At 41.2% G+C, this 16764-nt stretch overlaps 1 protein-coding gene across 1 annotated transcript in view; it reads right to left on the bottom strand.

Annotated features, from left to right (window-relative positions):
- SHQ1 (SHQ1, H/ACA ribonucleoprotein assembly factor) overlaps window positions 1-16358 on the bottom strand; it is a 98742-nt gene extending 82384 nt beyond the window's left edge. The window contains exons 1-4 of the mRNA XM_021695044.1: window positions 16140-16358; window positions 10869-10933; window positions 7771-7893; window positions 6875-7035 (exon numbers count right to left, since the gene is read on the bottom strand). Of these exons, the coding sequence (XP_021550719.1) occupies window positions 6875-7035; window positions 7771-7893; window positions 10869-10933; window positions 16140-16282 (492 nt within the window). The 5' untranslated portion in view covers window positions 16283-16358. The remainder of the gene's footprint in view (window positions 1-6874; window positions 7036-7770; window positions 7894-10868; window positions 10934-16139) is intronic.
- Between the last annotated feature and the right edge of the window lie 406 nt (window positions 16359-16764).

Genomic DNA, 16764 nt, shown 5'->3' with positions numbered 1-16764 from the left:
AAACAGGTAGAGTAGGAAAATTGTCTGGGATACCATACAGCTTTTTTCTTTTGGTTGGAATTATGAAGCCAAGAAACCTCACACAATGCATAATATTCCTGAAGCTACACCTTTTTTTTCCTTCAACCTCCCCATTCCAGTTACTGACCACAATTGAGAAGTATGGAATTAGAACCTTTCAACAGTATTAACTAAATTTCTTTAACTAAAAGAAATCACGGGAAATAACTTGACAGAGTGAAGTCAAACTGAAAACAAGATTTGTAAATGGAACAGACAGGTTAGTGCCTAATAATTCGGCTTAGAGTTGAGAGCTTTAAGGTAAACTCCCTATAAGGAAATGAGCTAAACTGAAGGAACCAAGGACACTAGGATACACACTACCCCGCTTCCCGCAACACACACACAATCAAAATTTGTGCCTTAAGGGAAAAAAAAAAAAAACTCTCTTGTTCCTACCACAATCCATTTAGCTCAAGTAGTATCAACGTTTAATCTAAGTACATTCTAATACTGCGAAAGGGTCCACAGAACTTTGTAGAAGTCACATCCAGAACATGTTAATACTTCTAACTACAAACATTCGAGGCAGAAACCTGATTACTGGTGGTCCCCAAATAAAATTTTACATTCCAAAAGTTCCTTTACAATCACTTTTGGGAAATTAAGAACGTATTTTCCTATAGAAATACTATTATAAATAGTAGTTACATGCTCATGGTAACCCACAAGTTTATTCAATTCATAATAAACTTTAAATAGAGTACTCTTAATACAAAGAGTTTAACAACCCCGCAGCAATGTTTCCGTGGGAAAATGCTTTCAGAGCTCCACTTTAATCCATCAGAAACATCTCTTCCCCAAGCAGGACAACCTGGACCCTTCCTCTCCTCCTTACTCTCGCCCGCCTGAAATTACTTCCTCCAGGCACATAGCTGTGTGCTGACGTAGGCTCTTGGGGAAGAAGTCGAGTTGTACTGTATGCACAGGACTCACTTCAGCTAGATGACTACTACAGTCGTTTCCTGCCCACGGACCCCAAGTCCTTCTCCCCAGCACCCCTGAGTCACCCACTTCCTTTCCTCCTTGCCCCAAGGAGTTCTCTGCATGTACATACATGTTGTACACACACACACACATTTCTGAAAGCAGCCTGATGCAGCAGAGAAACTGTGACTGTGCAGTCAGACAAAGACTGCTCCAGTCTAACTGCGCAGCCTCCCTGAACCTCAGCTTCCTTTCTGTGAACGTGTTTGATCACACCTCCATCATGGGGCTGGGTACTACTCACCTCTTGCTGCTGTAACAAGTTACTACAAATTTAGTGGCTTAACACAACACAAACGTATCCTCTTCTAATTCTGGTGCTCCGAGGTCCAGAGCCAGTGTCACTAGGCTAAAATGAGGGGAAGGCAGGGCTGGTTCCTTCTCAAGGTTCTAGGAAAGAATCCCTTGCTTTGCTTCTTCCATCTTGGAGGGTGGCTGCCTCATTCCTTGGCTGGTAGCCCCCCATGACAATGCCGTTCCTCCCTTGGCTTCCATCATCACATGGCCTTCTCTTTTTCCACTCTGACTCTCTTACCTCCTCCTTATAAGGACCCTGTGATTGGACAGGACCCACCAGGATCATGCTGGATCATCTTCCCATCACAAGATCCTTAAGTTAATCACACGTGCAAAGTCCCTTCTGCCATGTAACGTGACATGTTCCCATGCTCCAGGGACTGGCACACAGACATCTTGGGGAATGGGGTGGAAAGGAGCAAATTCATTCTGTCTACCACAGGCTGTGATGAGGATTAAATGAAATAATATATGAGTAACGCATCAAGTACAGGGCTTGATACATTCAATAAAGTTAGCTGCTGTTCCCTGTTACTCCCTGGCCGCCTTCCTACTGAGAAGACCTATCCTCCCTCCCCTGCCATTTCCTTACTTGGCCACAGCAATAAAAAGAAAAAAATAGGGATTAAAATGTGCCGCTTCATTATTTCACCCGGACCAGCTATAAGGTCACAAGTGGGATATAATCTGGGAGTTTCTATAGGTATCTCTACATTTCAAAGGATAAATGGACTAAAAGAACCACAGGCATTTCAAAATACTAACTGCACTGAGAAAAAACCCAGACTTTTTCCACAGCTCACAGCTCTGCACAATCCAGCCCCTGTCTTGCACTTCACCTTCACCTCCTACCTTCCCGTTCTGGCTCGAATCCCCCAAGCCACACAGCAGACTTCCTTCCATTTCTAGAACTCTGAGTCTTTGCATTTACAGTACACTTCTCAACCATTCAACACTCTGCAAATGTCACCTCCTCCAAGGGGCCTTCTCTGGGCATCCTCACCAAAGTAATACCGCCCTCCCCCGGCTCTCGTGTCATCCTATCCTTTCCTTCACTTGTCACTATCTGAAATTATCTTATTTATTGTTTACATGGTTACTGTCTATCCCCCCATTAGAAGATTTCAGGAGGATAGGAGTCTGGTCAATCTTCTCCTCACTGTATCCCCAGCACTGTTCCTGGCCTTCAGTATTAAATCATTCATTCAGCAAATACTGTCCAAGGGCCTGCTCAGGGTACTAGAGATCCAGAAATAAACACAAAGACAAGGTTCCAGCTCTCAGGGGAATGGGAATTAGACAGTAAAAATGCAGCTATCCTTCCTCTCTCCCTCCTCTTCCCTCTTGCTTCCAGATTCAGGGCCTCCACATGTAGCTACGTAGCCTGTACCCCAAAGAACATTAATGTCCACAGCAGTACAAGCCCTGCCAGACTCATCCTACGCACAGTCATACACAGTGGCCCTGTTCCAACTGGACCCTCAAGAGGCACTGGAACAAACTACAAAGCAAAGTTAGCCTGGGGTAGAGAAATCTGTCTACGGCATCCATCAACCAAAGGTAGAAAGATAAGAGGTTGGGAAATGTTCTGATTCTCTCTCTTTTCTAAAGCACTGCTATGGCCCCTGTTACGAGAGCCCTTTAAAGAGGGGTATTGCCAAGAAAAGGTCGTGTAGGATTTAAATCAGGCTTATGTTAAGTTTTGGCACAGCTGGGGCAGAGATTCTCCAGAGAGAAAATGAAGAGCTGTGTGCACATCTGGCCAGTAGATCTCCTAAAAACAAGATCTCGGGGCCCTGGGGGAAGGAAAGGGCCAAAAAGCCAGCGTCCTGTGGCTGCCGGCAGCAGTGGTCCCAGGAGCTTGCTGGGCTGGCGCCCGGAGACTCTAGGATTGTTGCTCCTGGCAGCCACCACTGCCCTAAAGCTTGCTGTGAAGGCCTGACTCTGAGCAGCCAGGGCAGTCTTCCAAAGGCGCCTGGCGGCTGGCAGCAATTTCAGAAAGGAAAGGAAAAAGGGCAGCAGGAGGCAGGAGATACGTTAAAAAGAATTTGTTTCAGTGAGAGAGAAAAAAAAAAAAACACTTTAATTTTCTTCTCATTACCAGTATGAAATACAGAAGTTTCCAAGCAAATGTAAATGGGAGGAGAAAAAAAATATGAAAGACTAAACCTCCCCATAAAGGGTTAAATTATTCAATTAAGAGAAGATACCTGGGTCTCGGAATTATGGAGGTTTCCCTTTCTTTATTCATCCATAATGAATAAATTGAATGAATAAATTCATTCATCCATAATGAATTTATACGGCTTTTATCATCAGAGAAAATAAAGCTATTTTTTCACGTAAGGGGGGGGAAAACAGGCTGTAAAAAAAAATGAGCAAAATATGAGCCATCAACAAAACTTCATGGATATTTTCTCACCCAAAAGCAGAACGAGAGAAACTCTAAACTTGTGAGAAAACAGTACTTGAGAAAATGGTGACGTTTCTTAAATACGTCATTTGAAAATAGAAGAGATGTTCTCAAATTTCTTAGTGCAGCAATCGTTTCAGTTTCTTCCAGTAGCTCCACTAGCAGAAAGAGAGTCATACCACTCAGTTTTTAACCACATGAGCACTCAGTTTTTAACCACACGGTGTGACTGTCACAAATAGAGCAGTCATAAATGCAGAAGAATTCTGTGAGGAATACCAAGTATATGAGATTTTTGTGCCACTATCTCATAAAACACATCTAACTGAATACCCCAGAGAAGGTGCACTCTGGTTCACATGATTTTTGAAACGTCTCGTATTTCCTAATGTCACGGGGGGAGTGAGGGAGAGCCTGGATGGCTCAGTCTGTTAAGCAGCCAGCTCTGATTTCGGCTCCTGGTCTCCTGCCCCGCCCCATGTCCAGCTCTGTGCTCAACGGGGAGTCTGCTTGAGATTCTCTCTCTCCCCGTACCTCTGCCCCTGCCCCCCTCCCCCGCACATGCACACACGCACTGTCTCTCACTCTCTCTCAAAAATAAAAATAAATCTTTCCTAATATCAGGAATGACACCATAGTCTTCTAATTTTATTCATGTAAGAAAATAGACTATTCTTTAAAGCCTACAGGTGTCTACTGGCTTGTCCACTGGTAAAAGGTACATAAATAACAGCAACAATACCAGGATGGAAGAGTCACGTGGCGCCCAGCACAGTGCCTGGCACAGGGATGTAGTCAGTAGCTGTTAGCTGACAATGCATGGACACTGGAGGTCCACATCTCTTACCCAGATCCCCTGGAGAGGGGTGAACTTCAGGATTCAGACTCAGGATTCAGACTCAGGATTCAGGATTCAAACTCAGAGTTTCAAAGAATAACATGGTATACATACATTCCACATTTTATTTAACCCCCTCTAAATCTGGGGCAGCCCCCCGTATTCAAATACATTACTACTTCTATGGCAAAATTTGTGAATGTGCACACCAAGTGGATTTAAAAAACTACTGAAAGATACTGGTTCCGATCAGGTTTTGCCACCAAACTGAATACAAAACAGTATTTCCAGAACTTTCTGTGATCCCAATCCTACAGACATGGGCTACGAACCTGTACTAGCAGCAGCATTACTAGTTACATCATCCCTCAGAGTGTTCTCACATGCGCAGATCTCTTTTTTTCCTATGTTGAGGAAAATACGCTTTCAAACTGCTTAGAATAGCAATGTTATTTCAATTAAATTCTGAACAGTTTAAAGATTTTAGATAATCAAGTTAAATGCTGGGGAATAATAAACATCAAATTCAGTGGTTCACTTCTGAGGGGGAAACAATGACACAATCAGGGGCTCCAACTATGGAGATGTTTTACTTTTTAAGCTGGGTGATAAATCTCTAGAGATTTGGTGCCTTGGTTAAGACATTCAGAAAGACAAAGAGTATTTCAAAATAATTTTTTTTAAATAAACCTAAATTACTTATCGAACATCTTCAACAGATATAAGAACTTGTGACTTAAAGGACTTGGCCTAGGCTCCCATTCTGGCATTCCGGCAGCTTCTCATCAAACCGGCAGAAATCCCTTGAAAGGATCTTTCCTCAATGGCAGTGGCAAGAATTCAAGTTCCCTGGCCTCAGAAATGACATTCCATCTGAATGTACAATCTGTACTTAGCCTGCATGACTTGAATTATCATTAATTTAGAGCTTCAGACAGGTAAGCCCACAACTGACTGACCACAGAGTGGCTCTCGGCTAACCAACTGAGGTCCATTCATTTAGTTTCTGCTGTAGACAAAACTGACTCTATTCTTACTACCTCAGAGATGACCAGCAAATGCGATTAGGAAGAAAGAATACGGAGAGACCGTAATTCAACAGAAAAGCAAAAAAAAAAAGGTTCTGAAGGGAATATCTAATTGGCATTATTTGCTCAAGTAAATCCCAATTTTGTTCTCTTTAAGGAGTCTCAAGCGCATTTATATTTTTCAAGGGCAGAAGTCTTTATAGCATCCTATTCTTTTTTTTTTCAGAGTTTTCACAATGTAGTATCTCCTTAAGTTTTCTCAATGGCCTTACAAAGTAGGTGGGCAAATTTACCCCTATTTGACAAAGAGGAAACAAAACTTGTTTGTAGTCAAATAATTGTCCTGTCATCCCAAATCTAAACAACAGTAGAAGTGGGACTAAAACATAGGTAAACCGTTCCTTAGTAAATTCAAATATGTCTTACAATAAGCCACACTCTAGACAGATTTAACATCTCCCCAGGCAGGGATAAAGTAAAAAAAAAAAAAAAAAAAAATGTTTTTTGTGGTTTCTTTCACTTAAAAGCAAACAAAAAAACCCAAGTTAATGGTTCACACTTTCATTATATAACATTCTAAGGATGCATTTTCTATAACATAGGGACAAAACAGTTCAAAATCTCTTCTCTCCCTTTCATTCTCCCCACATAGCCTAAAATAAAGTAGAATTTCCTATGTGTTTTGAGGAAGAGAGAGTGATGTCATTCCTTTTTAGCCTAACTGACAAATGATCGGGTTTTAACAAGAGATTACATTCAACCCCCATCAAGAGTAAATAGACAAAAGTGCCTACTGTAAACCAAGAACTAAACAATTTGATCAAAAGACACAAATTCACCCTCACCAGGAACATGCTATCTCATTTATATTTATAAAACAGGAGAGACATCATGTAATAATTTTCATTTTTTAGAAGTATAAAACAAAGATTTCCAGGAAGTATGAGGAGAGAGGAGTTCCATTTTGTATTTTGGAAACTTCATGTCTAGAATACTGAATGAAGTGGAGAAAAAAGAAAGTAACAGGACATCTGACATCTGTAAGCGCAGTATGACCGGGCAGAACAGCCTAAGCGATGGAAAGGAACAAACATCTGTGTCACCACTGCATACAAGAAGCTGTGATTTGTGCTCTAAATACGTCACCTCCTACACTAGTCATAAAAAACCTCCAAATAGGAACAGAAATGAAATTAAAATGTCCGAATGGTAAAACCCTATGCACCAGGGTGTTTTAGAAAGACAACATACCTGTAACCGCTGAAACACTCCGGATCGCAAGTTTCCAAAGCCATAGTGGTACTGAGGATTCAGAGCACCTTCAGATGCCTCTTCATAGGGGGACTGTTCAATTTCCCAGTCGAATTCTCCATCCTCATCTTCTACTCCTCCCTCAGAAACCTCAGATGCACCTGAATGTGTTAAATATTAATTTGTTCAAGTACTGGATTCCCTAGATACAATTTGGGGAAAAAAAGTATAGAGAAAAAATGCCTGCCCACGTGTACCAAAAGGGATATGTAAGAATATGCGGAGCCCCACTATTTTTAATAGCCAAAAAAAAAAGAACCCAAAGGCCCATCGATAGTAAGATGCAAAAATGACAAATGCAATGAAAGCAAATAAACCTCAGCTATAGATGGATAAATCTCACAAAAATATGAAGTGAAAGAAGCCAGACAAAAAAGAACACATACCATCTGAATTACAGACACAATTTAAAAGTAGGCAAAACCAAAGGTAGTGGCAACCTTGAGAAGAGGGAGGGAGAAGTGACTAGGAGGAGGCTCAGGGTAGGATTCAAGGGTATTGGAATGTTCCATTTCTTGACCTAGGTGGTGTTCATTTTATGTAACTCATTGAATTATAAACTTCTGATCTAAGCTCGAGAGGCCATGATTTTGCAAAACACTGAGATGCTGTTTTGACTGGTCCAAAAACATGACTGACATACTGGTTCAGTAAAGTTCTTTTTGTCTTTAAATTATATGTCACCAAATAAGCTATTTTTGCATTTTCACATGATGTCCTTGTCACTGAAGGATTTTCCTCCAATTTCCTATCTGCTATGTCCCTTTTCCCTAGGAACACACAGCATTCCAAATATTCTATTTATCTTTATTTCTTCTTAACTGCAATAAACATACCTATTTCTTCCACAAGTGCTTTTGCAGTCCTGGATTTTCTTGGTGCCAGAAGAGCAGTTAACATGTTCAGCCCCTCAAAATGCTGGCCAGGAGTTTCTTTGGGCAATCGAATGGTAAAAATTCCTTAAAGATAAATTTATTTTATACTTAGCTCTATTAAAAAATTCAAAGACTTCACAAATATATCTAAGAAATATGTATCTTAGTAAATTATAATTCTATTTCATAAGGCTCCAAAATTATGCCCTTATGAATAAAAACCAGGATAGTAAAAGGCTCAAATAGGGTTTTTCAGAATCACTGATTCAGCTGTCACCTCTATAAGAAATTAATCTGCTAAAGCTATAGAATGCTTTAGCCTTACACAGTATCCGTTTAACCTACTGATAATATTAAAAGTCCATGTCAAAACCTCTAAAACTCAATGGACTGAGCAGGTAGTAGCTTAGAATTAGCCCATAGCCACTTATAAGATTTACTTCTGGACTAGAAGGGAAAAAAATCAGGATATCTAATCCAATGAATACCAGCAGTTTCAAAAACACACAAATTCTTAAAGCAATTATAGCTTAATTAAGTTCTCTGAGATCTCCAGAGACATATCCCCAAAGTCTAAGGTATACTCAAATTCTACCTATGTACTTCTTTTCTTTCCCTGATTGGGCTTATCAACTTCATCCAGACTCCCCCCCATGAACTTCCATTATTTACTACTCTGAATTTTAAAACATTTTACCCTTTTCATTGTACTTAACCATACTCCAATACAGTTGACCCTTGAACAACATGGGACTTAGGGCCTGTCCCCCTGTACAGTCAAAAATCTGTATATAACCTGACTCCCCCAAAAGTTAACATCTAATAGCCTACTGTTAACTGGAAGCCTTATCAATAACACAGCTAACACACATTTTGTATGCTATATGTATTACATACTATGCTGTTATTATAATAAAGAAAAAAGATGAGATACCACCTCACACCTGTCAGAATGGCTAAAATTAACCACTCAGGAAACAGCAGATGTTGGTGAGGATGCGGAGAAAGGGGAACCCTCTTACCCTGTTATGAGGAATGCAAGCTGATACAGCCACTCTGGAAAACAGTATGGAGGTTCCTCAAAAAGTTAAAAATAGGGGTGCCTGGTGGCTCAGTTGTTAGGCGTCTGCCTTTGGCTCAGGTCATGATCCCAGGGTCCTGGGATTGAGCCCCGCATCGGGCTCCCTGCTCCGCGGGAGGCCTGCTTCTCCCTCTCCCACTCCCCCTGCTTGTGTTCCCTCTCTCACTGTGTCTCTCTCTGTCAAATAAATAAAATCTTTAAAAAAAAAAAAAAAAGTTAAAAATAGAGCTACCCTATGACCCAGCAACTGCACTACTAGGTATTTACCCAAAGGATACAAATGTAGTGATTCGAAGGGGCACCTGCATGCCAATGTTTATAGCAGCAATGTCCACAACAGCCAAACTATGGAAAAAAGCCCACATGTCCATCAACAGATGAATGGTTAAAGAAGATGTGGTATATATATGCAATGAAATATTACTCAGACATCAAAAAAATGAAATCTTACTATTTGCAATGACCTGGATGGAACTAGAGGGTATTATGCTAAGTGAGATAAGTCAATCAGAGAAAGACAATGATCATATGGTTTCACTCATATATGGAATTTAAGAAACAAAACAGAGAAGCATAGGGGAAGGGAGGAAAAAATAAAATAAGATAAAAACAGAGAGGGAGACAAACCATAAGAGACTCTTAACCACAGGAAACAAACTGAGGGTTGCTGGAGGGGAGGTGGGTGATGGGATAGGGTAACTGGATGATGGGCATTAAGGAGGGCACGTGATGTAATGAGCACTGGATGTTATATGCAACTGACAAATCACTGAACTCTACATCTGAAACTAATGATACACTATATGTTAATTAATTGAGTTTAAATAAAATAAAATTTAAAAATAATAAAGAAAAGATAATGCTATTAAGAAAATCCTAAGAGAAAATACATTTACAGTATGGTACTATATTTATTGAAAAAAATCTGCATATAAGCAGACCTGCATAGTTCAAACCCATGTTATTTAGGGGTCAAGTGTAAATACAACCTTCCTAAACCCCTGGGTACTTTTAAAATTTAATAAATTTGTTTCAATATGCAACTTACCTGCAATTAAAAGCAGATTTACTACCTAGAAAGGCAGTTTCATTATATTTCACTATCACATTAATCACTGTGTTATGGGTTATAACTTTGTCATTTAACTCTTTCATGCCATCCTTCCTCCCTTACCCTAGTTTACTGACGTCAATAAATATTCACTTGATTAATTACTCAAGAGTATACGAGGTGTCCTTATTCCAGATCCATGGATAAGGGAAAATCCAGTGACTTCTCCAAAAGCAAAACAAATGATTTCAAGGCTGGTTGAAATGAAGAGCTTATCAATCATGAAAAGAAAATTCAGTCGGCCTTTAAATGCCACCTTTGGACAGTTTCTCTCCCACATACATGTATTAGATTTTAAGTTTGAAAAGCACACAAGAAAAATTCCATTCAGAGCTTAAAAATCACCCATATCTTTTGTAATCAATCACCTCACATAATCTGACTTTTAATTGCTTACTAAAAGTAGTGGAATGGGGCGCCTGGGTGGCTCAGTCTGTTAAACCTCTGCATTCAGCTCAGGTCATGATCTCAGGGTTCTGGGATCAAGCCCCGCATCCAGCTCCTTGCTCAGTGGGGAGCCTGCTTCTCCCTGTGCCCCTCCTCTTGCTTGTGCTCTCTCTCTCTGACAAATAAACATATAAAATACTTAAATAAAATAGGGGAAGTAGAAAATAAACTTAAGAAACAGAGTATTTAAGTAACTTTTAAAAATACTGTGAAGTACTTTAAAGGACTGAGAAAATTGTACCTGTTAAGAAATCCATGAATAATAGGCACTGGGCTTGTTAAGAAACAATAAAGTGTGACCAGGACAGACTGTATCTGCAAAACATCTAAAGGTCGCCATCATATCTTGAAGGATTATGACATAGTTATTCTAACATGAAGAATCCAAAGAAAAAACTAACAAAATTCCAAAAGCAATACCTTTATCTGTATCATAAGATCCTTGTTCACTTCCATTTTCCACAACTCTTCCAGGAAGGGTTAATCTGCAGATTTAAATTAAGATCTCATTCAGTCCTTAAAGCACAAAGTATAAGTGACCATCAGTGATAGTATACATTAACCACTGAAATCTATCAACCATTTTAATTTTTTTTATTTTTTTTATTTTTTTAAAGATTTTATTTATTTATTTGACAGAGAGAGACACAGCGAGAGAGGGAACACAAGCAGGGGGAGTGGGAGAGGGAGAAGCAGGCTCCCCGCAGAGCAGGGAGCCCGATGCGGGACTCGATCCCAGGACCCTGGGATCATGACCTGAGCTGAAGGCAGTCGCTTAACCAACTGAGCCACCCAGGCGCCCTATCAACCATTTTAGAAGGCAATTCTCCTCAGCATTTCTTTAACATTTTACAAACTAAATAACTTACATCTCTTCCCTAGCTGAGAAACAAGAAATCACAGATGACTCATCATTCTGTTTGAAACTCCCTAGTCACCAATAAAAGCAATACTGAAAAAAAAGTGATACTTAAGAAAAAGCCACAATAAATATTAGTTATCGCTATTGTTACAGTACTTTCATCTTCCTAATGAATAGAGACTTATTAACATAAATGTGCCTGACACAGCAGGGGCTCTAAGGTGTGCTAATTGGCTCCTCCCCACCGCATAAAAAGAATTTTAAAAATGGAAAACAATAAAGAACAACAAGGCCAACTGTTTATTTTGGGCAAACTACTACTTAAAAAAAAAAAAGCAAAAGTGTTTTTCTCAAGTCTCATTATTACTATACAGAGATTTCCCCTTCCTTCATACTAAAGGAACTGACTTCCCTGTTTCCAGTTTTACTTTGGTTCAGTCAGTCTTCCACTGAGGGCCCAAAAGAATTTTTCTAAAAAAAGAAACCAGACCATCACTTTTCTTTTGAAAAAACTTCTATGGCTGCCTGACACCAAGTATATAAACTCATTGGTACCACCTAACAGACCAGCTCCCATTCCATTCCAAACTTAAAATGTGAGGCTCCTTTCCTCCTATAACCCCCTCCCCTCTGCTTCCTATTCTATCATCATCATCATCACCACCATCACCATCAAAACTTGGCAGGTCCCAAAGACCCAAGCTTCACAAACTAGGTACCTTTGATCTTAAAGCTTCCTGCATTTCCAAACCAAAATCCCTCTAAGCCCAACAGAAGGAGTCAGTTTAATGCATAAAGTTGTTTGTTATAATGATGACAAACACTAACTTTACTATCAGAATCTGAATTGAGTCCCAGCTCTGCCATTTACCACCTCTGCAACTTTCTTTGTACAAGTTAATCAGCTTCAAAACTCCTATTCCTCATTTGTAAAAAGGGAAAAGTAACAGACTCTACCCCAGGGTTACTGTGAGAAGGAAAGGATAATGCAAAGGGCTCAGTGGCTGGCGAAGTAGGTAAGTCCCAAAGATGTAAACTATTAATACCAACTTTCTTTTCCTAAACTCTTTGTAAGTATAGAGATAAATTCTTACGCAGAAGAGTGAAATCCTATTTGTTCACAGATCTGCCACCCAATTCCTCAAGGAGATGAGCGAGGTTTTATTCGCCTCTGGTATACTGTAGTGAACTGTATTTTCAAAGATGGCCTGTCTCACATCACTCCTCCCAACTGTGGGGTCTATGTCCTCTCCCCTTAAAACTGAGTGAGCTTGCAAGTGTCCATCAATAAATGAATGGATAAAGAAGATGTGGTGTGTATATATACAGTGGAATATTACTCAGCCATAGAAAAGAATGAAATCTTGCCACATGCAACAACATGGATGGATCTAGAGTATTATGCTAAGTGAAGTAAGTCAGAGAAAGACAAATAGCATATTTCACTCATATGTGGAATTTAAGAAACAAAACAAAGAGGGGGGAAAAGACAAATCAAAGAACAGACTTTTTTTTAAGATTTATTTATTTGAGAGAGAGAACACAAGCGAGAGAGCAAGGGCAAGGTGGGGCAGAGGGAGACGGAGACAAGCAGACTCCCCAAAGAGCAGGGAGCCAGACTCAGGGCTTGATCCCAGAACCCTGAGAGCATGACCTGAGCCCAAATCAAGAGCCGGCCGACCAACGGACTGAGCCACCCAGGCGCCCCTAAAGAAAAGACTCTTAACTACAGAGAACAAACTGATGGTTACCAGAGGGGAGGTGGTGGGGGGATGGATGACATAGGTGATGGGGATTAAAGAGTACATTTATCATGATGAGTACTAAGTAATGTACAGAACTGGTGAATCACATAAACTGTAAACCTGAAATTAATATAACACTATATATTAAACATACTGGAATTAAAATAAAAATTAATTACTTTTTTAAAAAAATTGAGTGGCTTTGTGGAACTGTTTTAACCAATACAATAAAGTAGAAGTGACCGTATGATTTCTGAGGTTAGGTCATAAAAGGTGATATGAACCTGCCTTTCCCCCTGGAATACCTGGCTTTGAAACCTTCAGCTCCACCTGGGATTCCCAAAGGAATCACAACTAAAACATGCAAAGACCACATAGGGAGGTCCTTAGAGTACACGAAAAGAGACGCCCTCCCCCAGCCACTCCACCATCTGATGGCCTGTCTCACATCACTCCTCCCAGCCACCATATGACTACAAGTGATTTAAAGATCTCAAGTCAGAACAGACCAGCCCAGCCCAGCCCTTACCAAATTCCCGACACACAACCAGGACGAGGGAGTTAAATAATTGTTGTTTTATAACATTAAGTTCGATTGGTTATGCAGCAACAGATAACTGGAAAAGTAGGCCCTTCTAATAAATATCTACTGTTTATTGAACAATTGATTGCCTGGGCAATCACCAGACATGGTAATAAAAACTATGCATGTATTATCTCAATCCTCACATCAACTCTTTAGGATCCCTAATATCAGTCCCATTTTACAAATTAGGAAACTGAGACTGAATAACTTGCCCTAAGTCCCAGAACTATTAAGTGTGCTGAGACCCAGGTGTGCCCAACTACCAAGCCCCTGCTACCCATGGATGAGTCCATGTGAAGAATACTTTTTTTTTTTAAAGATTTTATTTATTTATTTGAGAGAGAGAGTGAGAGAGAGAGAGAGCACAAGAGGGGGGAGCGGGAGAGTGAGAAGCAGACTCCCTGCCGAGCAGGGAGCCCGATGCGGGACTCGATCCCGGGACTCCAGGATCGTGACCTGAGCTGAAGGCAGTCGCTTAACCAACTGAGCCACCCAGGCGCCCGTGAAGAATACTCTTTAAATTGTTCCACACATAACCTCTTATTTGGTCTTCATCAAAACTCCCAAAATTAAGCAAAGTGGTTTTTACTTTGAAATTTGTTACTGTATTTTTTATTTTACATTCCTATCTCATTTAAGATCTTTTCTCTGAAATAGAGCTACCCTATGACCCAGCAATTGCACTACTGGGTATTTACCCCAAAGACACAGATGTAGTGAAAAGAAGGGCCATATGCACCCCAATGTTCATAGCAGCAATGTCCGCAATAGCCAAACTGTGGAAAGAGCCGAGATGCCCTTCAACAGATGAATGGATAAAGAAGATGTGGTCCATATATACAATGGAATATCACTCAGCCATCAGAAAGGATGAATACCCAACTTTTACATCAACATGGATGGGACTGGAGGAGATTATGCTAAGTGAAATAAGTCAAGCAGAGAAAGTCAATTATCATATGGTTTCACTTATTTGTGGAACATAAGGAATAGCATGGAGGATATTAGGAGAAGGAAGGGAAAAATGGGGGGGGGGGCCGGAGGGAGAGATGAACCATGAGAGACTATGGACTCTGAGAAACAAACAGGGTTTTAGAGGGGAGGGGAAAGGGGGGATTGGTTAGCCCCGTGATGGGCATTAAGGAGGGCACGTACTGCATGGAGCACTGGGTGTTATACGAAAACAATGGATCGTGGATCACCACATCAAAAACCAATGATGTATTGTATGGTGACTAACATAACATAATAAAATTAAAAAAAAAAAAGTCATGGAAACAATCACTCCATGAACTGAAAAAAAAAGTTCCAAGAAAAAAAAAAAAAAAAAAAAAAAAAAAATCTTTTCTCTGAGCCTCTGATCCCTCATCTGTAACATTAACAGAAACTACTTTGTAGTACTGTCCTAAAATCAAATGAGATAATCCACATAAAGTATAAACATGAAGTAAAAATTAAGTAAATGTTCGCTACCACCCACACCATCTTCCTCCCACTCTTCCTGTCTTGCCTTAAATATCACCTTCTTCAGAAAGTCTTTCCCAGGCCACCTTACGTTTAAACAGGCTCCCTTTTTTCTATCAGTGCACTTTACTCCCCTTAAGAGCACTTACCACAATTGTAGTTATATGTTTACTTGTTCCTTTATTGTTCTCTCCCCACTAAAATGTAAACTACACGAGACACCACCACATCCCCGATACCAAAAACCCAGCCCCATATAAATAAAGTAAAAAAATGAATTAAAAAAAAAAGGAAAGTGCAGTATATGCAAGTAGGTGCATTAAGTCAAGGGCCTAAGGAAATCTGAGCAAAACTGGTCCAGGCCCAGTGAAGGAACCAGCTTGACTCAAGAGGCAGCTTTTATTAGGAAAGCACATGGACAACCACCACAATTAAAGGGCAAAATGAGAAAAGTAGCAGACGAGGAAAAGGTAGGAGAACAAGGCTAATTTGGTGTCAACGAGGCAAAGGAAGGAGAGAATATCAAGAAGTAGGGAGCGGTCGGCCAAGAGATCGACACAACTCTAAAAAGAAGGGGAAATGAGAAAAGTCAAACGGACAGGTCGGCTGGGAAGTCGGTGCGCACCGTCCCAGGGCAGCGGAGAGGCTGGGAGAACTAACGCGGGACGAAAACAACAGAAAAAAGGTACGGGAACTAGGCTGACGGGACAGAAACTGCAAAGGTTACAAGGTCCCAACCGCCACGTTTTACAGTGGCTCGAAATCTCTTTACGGTGGGGATTTGACAAAGTTTAAGACGGAAACGAGCTTCCTGCAGCATCTGGAACGCAGGCCTGTCGAGGTCGCTTCCTCAGCACCGAAAGCACCTGCGGCCATCTCGGAAAAAAGCAATGGTTAAATCGAGAAGTGCTCCCTCGCTCTTTCCTCCTTCCTCGGTAAGCAGCTATCTAATGAGTAAGTGAAAAATGAATGAACCAATCAACTAATCAATCCCCTAAATTCGCTCTTTCCAAGGCCGGACAGCGGGAACTCGCCTGAGAAAGTACGGCTTGGCGTAGAACTTGAAGTCGACCCCCTCGAAATAAACGTCGAACTCAGAGACCCGGGCGTAGGGCACGCGTATGGCGACGGTCAGGAAGTCGGGGTCCTGGCTGAGGTCGAACGCGGGGGTCAGCATGGCTGCGCTGGACTCGGGTGCCCGAGCCGCTCACGCTCACAGCCGCCGCAGTCCCGCCACTCAAACTCTACAAGTCCCCACGCGCCGGGACTCAGCCGGGTAGCCAGGGCGCTTCCGGCTCGAGACGGAAGTGCTCCTGCGTGGGGCAGGAAGTCCCGCCCCACGCCGATCTCCATGGAGACTAGACGCTGTTAGTGGAGCGTGGGGCTCCGACCACAGGAATTGAACCAAGGGCATAACTTGGAAAAACCCGGACAAGAATCCTCTTTAGACCCATCAAGTCTGTTTAGAGATCCTAAGAGATGATTTTGAACAAGCATTGGCTTTGCAGGTAGAAAACCTGCGTTGGAATCCCTTCTCGGCCACCTCTCAGCTGGGAAAATTACAAAACCTCTCTATGTTTCGGATAACTCTTCTTTAAAATGACAATAATTCGGGGCGCCTGGGTGGCTCAGTAGGTTAAGCGACTGCCGTCGGCTCAG

The sequence above is a fragment of the Neomonachus schauinslandi genome, chromosome 1 (assembly GCF_002201575.2).
Source record: "Neomonachus schauinslandi chromosome 1, ASM220157v2, whole genome shotgun sequence".
Lineage (NCBI taxonomy): Eukaryota > Metazoa > Chordata > Mammalia > Carnivora > Phocidae > Neomonachus > Neomonachus schauinslandi.
The sequence above is the reverse complement of the archived record's forward strand: the minus strand, read 5'-3'. Positions and strand labels throughout refer to the sequence as shown.